This window comes from Protobothrops mucrosquamatus, unplaced genomic scaffold (assembly GCF_001527695.2).
Source record: "Protobothrops mucrosquamatus isolate PMUCROS unplaced genomic scaffold, P.Mucros_1.0 scaffold389, whole genome shotgun sequence".
Taxonomy (NCBI): domain Eukaryota; kingdom Metazoa; phylum Chordata; class Lepidosauria; order Squamata; family Viperidae; genus Protobothrops; species Protobothrops mucrosquamatus.
In genome coordinates this window covers 101,631-110,168 of record NW_015386721.1, presented here as the reverse complement: position 1 = coordinate 110,168, position 8,538 = coordinate 101,631, and the positions used below count along the sequence as shown (strand labels likewise).

The 8,538-nt window shown below is 39.3% G+C and overlaps 1 protein-coding gene across 1 annotated transcript in view; it reads right to left on the bottom strand.

Moving 5' to 3' along the window:
* The window catches only part of CDH11 (cadherin 11), a 61,036-nt gene that overhangs the window by 10,961 nt on the left and 41,537 nt on the right, over nt 1-8,538 (bottom strand). Inside the window, exons 7-10 of the mRNA XM_015815963.1 lie at nt 7,093-7,346; nt 4,398-4,534; nt 1,451-1,572; nt 393-510 (exon numbers count right to left, since the gene is read on the bottom strand). Coding sequence (XP_015671449.1) covers nt 393-510; nt 1,451-1,572; nt 4,398-4,534; nt 7,093-7,346 — 631 coding nt within the window. The remainder of the gene's footprint in view (nt 1-392; nt 511-1,450; nt 1,573-4,397; nt 4,535-7,092; nt 7,347-8,538) is intronic.

The following is an 8,538-nucleotide window of genomic DNA, read 5'->3' as shown; positions in this document are numbered from 1 at the left end:
TTATTATTATTATTATTATTATTATTATTATTATTATTATTATTATTATTATTATTATTATTATTATTATTATTATTATTATTATTATTATTATTATTATTAAATATTCTCCTTTATTAGTGTTTCTCAGCCTTGGCAAGTTTAAGACATGTGGTTTTCAACTCCCAGTTGAAATTATCAAGAAGAATTCTTCTAGTGAAAAAAAACCCCCACCAGAGTCATTTTTAAGGTTTTTAGTTGCATTTTACCGCATCCTATGCATTTTGGTGAAGCTCGCTCCCCCATGCTAAGTCATTGCTGCAGAAAATCAGTCATGGCTAATGAGGGGGAGAAAAGCTACTGCAAGGATAATTAGTTTCCTCCCATCCTATATAATGAATATAAGTACAAACCTCGGTTATCTCTAAGAGTAAAATTGGGCTTCTGCATCATTTCAGGTGGCAAATGGTAGATGAATCTTGGCCCATTGGCTGTATCATCTTTGTCCTCTGCGAAAATTGTAATTAGTGGCTGAAAAGAAAGGCACTTATCAGTATGCATTTGTAATCTCCCCTCCCAGCCTCAACTTTTAGACTTTGCATGTTGGGATCTGCTATGTAGAATAAAATTTCCATCAAAGCACCTTCTAAATCACTCATGTTTTAGGATAAGAAGGCAGTAACAATAGGGTTTCAGAGAAGTTCAATATAGGCAGTTCTCGACTTAATGGCCACAATTGAGCCCAAAATTTCTGTTGCTAAGTTGTTAAGACTTAAGTACTTGTTAAGTCTCAAGTACTTTGGCCACCTAATGAGAAGGAAGGACTCACTGGAGAAGAGCCTAATGCTGGGAAAGATGGAGGGCAATAGAAGAAGGGGACGACAGAGAATGAGGTGGCTGGATGGAGTCACTGAAGCAGGAGGCATGAACTTAAATGGACTCCAGAAGATGGCAGAGGACAGGAAGACCTGGAGGAACGTTGTCCATGGGGTCGCGAAGGGTCGGACATGACTTCGCAACTAACAACAACAACAAAGTCAAAGGCTTCCCCATTGACTTTGGTTGTCAGAAGGTCACAAAAACTGATCACATGACCCCGGGGCACTGCAACCATCATAAATATGAGTCAGTTGCCAAACGTCTGAATTTTGATTACGTGACCCTGGGGATGCTACGAAGGTTGAAAAACAGTCATAAGTCACTTTTTTCAGTGCCATTGTAATTTCAAACGGTCACTAAATGAACCTTTGTAAGTAGGAGACTACCTGTAGTAACAATAGTAAGAATAGTCTTCCCACTGCTACTACCAACCAGTTAGACAGATTTAATAGAGATGCTCATCATTACATTGACTGCTTTAAACCCAGCAGAAATCCTGGCCTATTTTTCCTGCTTCTCCTTTTTTTCGGGCTGCTCAGAGAACCCAAAATGGTCAATCTTGAGGAAGAAAAGAGAAAGTGGACAAGCTTACCTTATTTGTCTGGGGTTTTTCACATAGAAAAGCTTCATAGGGCTCCTTAAACTTGGGGACATTATCGTTTAGGTCAAGAACTTTAATTGCTACTGGAACTTTGGCTTCCTGGTGCCGATTATCTGCAATAGTTATTGAGAAGGAAAACATAATAGCACACAGCACAAAGTTGTCGGTCTGTTTTGGGGTTTTTTTTTTTTCTACTTCAAATGTCTCATGTAGACCCTTTCTCAGCCTTTGACCTACTCAACTTTCTTTTGTAATCCTCCCAGGAGCAATAACTCGGATACCCAGATTGTCAATGACTTTGTTCACGTGACATCCTTAACTGAATGTGTGGATTAGCCTGGCGTACAGAAAGCCAGAAAAAAACCCACCCAACCCTGGATCTGTTTGGGACTAAGATATCTCTGCTCGTTAACCATATTGTTCAAATGATTGATTTCAGTTGATAGTAAGTGATTAGACTCTCTTCTCAGTGGAAGAGGAAAAACTCCCAGAAAGGCAAAATGAATGCCTCCCTTTCTGCCAAAAGCAAAACAAAACAGGAAATGGGGGAGAGAGGGGAGGGGAGAAGAGGAGAGGAGAGAGGAGAGGAGAGTTCATGCACTGACAGGGTCAACAGATAGAATATTTGGTACAGCTAGAGAAGACTCCTGCGAGTCCCCTGGACTGCCAGGCGATCAAACCGGTCAGTCCTAGAGGAGATCAACCCTGACTGCTCTTTAGAAGGCCAGATCCTGAAGTGGAAACTCAAGTACTTTGGCCACCTAATGAGAAGGAAGGACTCACTGGAGAAGGGCCTAATGCTGGGAAAGATTGAGGGCAATAGAAGAAGGGGACGACAGAGAAGGAGGTGGCTGGATGGAGTCACTGAAGCAGTAGCCGTGAACTTAAATGGACTCCAGAAGGTGGTAGAGGACAGGAAGGCCTGGAGGAACATTGTCCATGGGGTCACAAGGGGTCGGACACGACTTCGCAACTAACAACATATAATATAAACATGACCAGCAACTTTCTAGGTATTAGTAGAAGATTAGTAAAATATTATCAGAATTAATGAGTTCGGCATCATCAGACCCTCTCACTAATGCACCATGTAAATTGGATAATTTTTTTAAAGCTCTGCTCATTAATATTTTACGATTGGCATGCTTTCTAGTTTGGCAAGGTCAGAAAGAAGCAGCATGAAATCAGTCTACTCTGTCACCATAACAAGGGACAGGTGTAGAAGCTCTTTCTCCCACTCAAAAATAGAAACCCTCAGTCCCGTTGTACTTTGTGGTCAGAAGCAAAAGGTACAAAGATTAAGCACTGACTTCAACTATGAATCAAGTGTCCTTTTTATGCTCGTGGGTTGCCTGGGTTTCTATCTTAATGCCTTATATATAGCGGTTTTTACAATAAACTTATGCATCAGATACCTACATCCTGGATCTCTGGTTACACAGCTTCCAGTTCCAGAGAAAGCCTAAAATTGTGCAGTTGAAACTGAACACTAACGAATTGGATAACTTGATGTGCATTTTGGCTGACTGGAGATGGATAGATTGATGATCAGCATAGCATTATTCTCCCTGCCCCACCAAAAACTAGAAATTGATCGGCTACAGGATAAAAAGATTAAGTGGCTGCTCTATCAAGCAGTCAACAATTGTGTGCTGAGGTTGCTTTATCCGAAATTACCTCTTTGTTCCTCTTGGGTCTGTGGAAATCCAGATGAATTTGTGGCAATGAGTTATTGAGCAATATATTGATCAAGCATGGGCTTAATAGAAAACAATGGATCACTTTCTTTTAAATTGCTTCGGTTTTTGAAATGCATGATTCCCCATCTAAGATTGGTTTGAGTGGCCATGATGTAGGTATGCGTAGATGCCTGTATATATGTGCATGAAGTTAAGCATTATAGGAATTTAGTCCTGTCTAATTTCACTTCACATCCATGGTCATGTAGTCAGGTGATAATTACTTGACAGAATTCACTGGTGAGACTGATCTATCTTCTCCTGGGGTCATTTTGTCCCCTTCTAACAAGCAAAGTCAATAAGGAAGTTAGGTTCATTTTGCAACTGCATTACTAACTTAACAACTACAGTGATCTACTTAACAACGGTGGCAAGAAAGATAGTAAAATGGGACCTAACTGTTTTGCTTAGCAACAGAATTTTTGGAATCCATTGTGGTCATAAGTCAAGGTCTATTTGTATTCCTATAGGTAGACAAGTTTAGCAGCCTTCTACCTTTTTATTTCAAGCTATAACCCAACCAAGGGCATCATATCACAAAAAAGATGTTGAGAGACTGGAAAAAAATTCAGAGAAGAGCAACTAAGATGATCAAAGGCCTGGAGACCAAAATGTACGAAGAATGGCTGCGGGACTTGGGTTTGGCTACTCTAAAGAAAGGAAGAAATAGGGGAGACATGATAGCAGTATTCCAGTATCTGAGGGGCTGCCACAAGGCAGAGGGGGTCAGTTGATCACCAAAGCACCAGATGGAAGGATGAGAAACAATGCTTGGAAGCTGATTAAGGAGAGAAGTTATCTGGAATTAAGGAGAAACTTCCTGACAGTAAAGACAATCAACCAATGGAACAGCTTACCCCCAGAAATTGTAGGCGCTCCATCGCTGGAAGTTTTTAAAAAGAGACTGGACAATCATCTGAATGAGATGGTATGGACCTCCTGCTTGAGCAGGGAGCTGGACTAGAAGACCTCCAAGGTCCATTCTATTCTATTCTATTCTATTCTATTCTATTCTATTCTATTCTATTCTATTCTATCTCAGATCCAATGTGAAATCTCATCTGAAACGAAAGTGACCATAGGTTAAATATCAGTCCCAAAGATATTGGGATCCCAACACCTTTCGTTTCTTCAAAAGTGGGGACTGTTGTGCATACTAGAACAGGGTTTTTTTTTTTTGTTGTTTTTTGAACACTTACGAACTTCTGATGCTAACACGGAGATGTTGTGCCAGGCTATTTCTTCCCTATCCAGTTTTTTTGTGGTTGTAATTGAGCCATCTTCTGGACTGATGCTGAAGTATCTGTCGAGGTCAGTGTGACGATCAATTGAATATCTAAAAGGGGATGCAAATGAAGTTATTAGAAGAGAATTGTTCATTGTCCTCAGTTCATTTAATGCCTCCCAAACAGTGTAGCACAGATTACTATAAGAATAGCTTGGTGGGAACATGCTTAGCAAGATGAAAATATTAATTAGAATGACTAGATCACTTCTAAATGGAAACACTATGCTCTTTCTTAGTAGCATGGAGTAACAACCCATGAGTAAAGTGCAATATGTGTCTTGTTTTTCTTTGCTTTTGGTAGTAGGGACTATTTGTAAAGGTAAGGCTATTCAACTATTCAGTGGGCATAGACATTTTACTTGGATCCCAGATGAGCAAAGATCTTTATACAGAATAAATATGTGACATGCCTCTGTTCATATGTTAGAACCCTGCATGATGCAAAGTTCTAAGTCACAGCAGGAAAGTATCTCTGTGGAAGAAATATCTTTCTTCAGCAGTTCCTCTAATATGTGACCTAGAATGGCAAAGAAGCCACAGTGTAAAATCCTGGTCTCTCAACTGTGTAGGTCTCCATTTGCCCATAAAAGTAGTATCCTATGTAGTGTTCTCTCCACATGCTCCATTGGTGCCACTAGGTGTGTTTTCTTGTCACATATTCTATCATTGTTTATCCCAAATGAAAGCAAGCAATGATGTAATAATGTCTCTGGAAGGTATAATTCATGTTGTAGTGTTTGGGAAAGAACTTGATGCAAAGGTCTGATTTTCATCAGCTCATCCATGGTGTGCTTGTTCAGACGATTTTGAACTGCAGTTCTAGCATTGTTCACACTGACTATGCTGGAGCCTCCGAGAGTTATAATTCAACGTCACGGTTCCCCTACTCTTCTGGGTGACTTAATTGTCAGCTGCCTTGTTATATCTTATTCAAGAGCTCTTATTCAGAATCTATTTTAATATTTTTCAAATGTCATTTTAAAATAGTTGGAATCGCTTTAACATTGCTAATATTAAAACTGATAATTATATATTGCTAAAAGCAGACCAGTTATTGCAATGGTGCTAGCTCATTGGCTGCAAATGCTCTGTCCTATTTAGGAGCTAGAGGGGAGCGATGGCTCAGCAGTTAAAGACGCTGAGTTTGTCAACTGGAAAGCTGAACTGGGTTCAAGATCTGAATACTGCATGATGGAGTGAGCTCTCGTTACTTGCCTCAACTCCTGCCCACCTAGCAGTATGAAAGCATGCAAATGCGAGTAGATTAATAGGTATCACTTTGGTGGGAAGGTAACACCCTTCCATGCGCCTTTGGCATATGCTGGTCACATGACCATGGAAAACCGTCTTCAGACAACACTGGCTGCCTTGGCTAAAAAACAGAGATGAGTGCACACCTTAGGACTTGACTGGACAGGGAAATCTTTATCTTTTATTTAGGAGTTAACTACTTGCATTCCAACAGTGAAATTCTAGTTGCTGCAAAGAGCAGTGTATGCTGGATTCACATGTCTTCCTAGATGAGCTTATTAATGCTTGGCTGAATAATGGTGGATTATATATCTTACAAAATCTGAGGTCCAGATATCCGTTCTTTCCTTTCCAGCTACTTAGATCAATATATCTGTGATGGAATGTAGTAGGCTGGATTCCAAGGAGTGAGACAATGGAGACCAGATGGGGCTGTGTGAGAGAAAGCCCCTCCCTAATCATATACAGAGTATATAGTAGATGCAGATAGTAGAGTGTTTACTCTGTCAAGATTGATGTCAGGCCCAAAGCCAAAAATGACATGTGGGGATTCTCCCAAGCTGAGATCTTCGTTGCCTCTACACTAACTATTAGGGAGGATCTGTCTTCGATCTTCACCCTCTTTCTCTCATATAACCTATCTAAACTCAGTTTCTCTTATCTCTCTGGAATACATCTCCTTTCTTCTGGGAATCCAGCCCACTACATTCCATCACAGTATCAGGAATAGAAGAGATTTTGGAAAGTGGACTTTTCTTATGCATTTGAGATCTTATGATTGATATGTACCTTGAAAAACACAACTTTTGAGACTGTTGCATCTGTAATGCTTCTGAACACTGTTTCAATGATGGCATTGAGAGTACACTAGGCTAAAATATTTAATTTCATGATTGTGTATGCAAATAACAAATAATTATTAAAGATGTCTATATCCCCGTATAGGTTGTCAATGCGCACCACACCCACTGCTACTTTTATGTATCTGCACAACATTTGTGCAGGATCATCAGATTTTTTTTCTTCTTCTTAACATTCATACTACTAACTATGCCTGGAAATTGCTATGCTTGGTAACTAAAGAGGAAAAAGTAAAATTGCTCCTCCCTATAGTGCAGAGGTCTTCAAACTTGACAACTTTAAGACTTGTGGACTTCAACTCCCAGAATTCCTCAGCCAGCCAGGGCTGGCTGAGGAATTCTGGGAGTTGAAGTCCACAAGTCTTAAAGTTGCCAAGTTTGAAGACCCTTGCTATAGTGCCTCGCATTATTATTACACTGCAAGTGATTAAGTTATTATTGATGGGATTTTCAGCATTTTTTATGTTAAGCCATCGTTGCCTGTTATAAGCATACCTTATAGGGCTGTTTTTAGCATCAGGGTCTTTGGCATGTACCCGTCCAACTGGAGCACCCGGCCCCGCATTTTCTTCCACTTCGAGGATGTATAATGGTGCTAAAAACATGGGGGGCTCATCAGCATCCTCAACACTGATCTTCACAGTCACCGTATCCTTGAATGGCCCATTACTGATGAATTTGGGGTCAATATATATGTTGGCTGCCTCCACCTTCAGACTGTAGGTTCTTTTGGTTTCATAATCAAGTTGCTGGAGTCAAAAAGAAAAGAAGAAAATATGAGGTATCATTCCGAGGATATTTTTTTTTTTTTTACGAACAACAACAACATAAAAGATAAACCTCCTTCGAGTTGAGTAAATCCTTACTGCTTTCATGGATCCATCCATCCATGAGGTTTTTTTGGTCAGCATTATATAGGTGGCTTGCCATTGCTTTCTTTCAGGATCATTTTTGTAAAAGCTTATTTTTTTACCTAAACAATATTTAAAATATTCTTTTAAAATATGAACATCATTTTAGATTCATTGAGAATATAGTATCTTCCCTACTTTGCTTCTGGGAAGAGAAATAAATTTAGGATCGTCTTTGTTTGAGGTAATATGGTAGGTCAGATCACAAAACTTTTAGAATCATGCAGATTTATAGGTAAAATGGGAACTGAAATTACTCCTTCACTGACCAATGTTCAAAACTGTAGAATTGAACAATATGAACTTAAAGGGCATCTTATGTTTTATGACCATTTCTACATCTCCAAGGTCCAGCCTGTAACCTTAAGAATTAATGAGATCTTATTAAGATTACAAGAAAAACTGTGGTATAGATGGACACTACTGTTAACTAAACCATGGTAACATTTCCTATTTTTTTTATATTATTCAAGGCATAAGTACCAGGAGGGGAGTTATAATCTGGATGCCCATGTTTAATAATGCCTGGTCTAAATGCTCCCAAGTGCTAGAGCTATTACTGATAGCATTGCTCTTATAGCAAAACAGGGAGCTCCATTCTATAACAGTTTATAGATTCTGATATCTAGTTGCTCCTGTCTGGGCTCATTTCCAATTAAAATATAGATACCCAATTGAGTACTTCACATTTCCCATTTACATACATACGTAGATATGCACGTAGGTCTCTAACATGCATAATTATTGTGAGTTATTCTGACCTGCCCAAGTCAAAATAGATTTGTTAGCATATAAATGTAATAATGACAAAGCACCCAACCACCTAAATACACCTTAAGAATTATGGATGAACATAGGCAAGCAACAGAATGGAAAGTTTTAACAGATTTCCAAAATGCTATCTTTAAAAAAATATGCCACCTTTTTCATATACAACTCAAGGCAGAAAATATACCAATACACCTTTCTTCACCTATTTTCCCCACAACAGTAATCCTGTGAAGAGAATTGGGCTGAAGAACTGCGACTG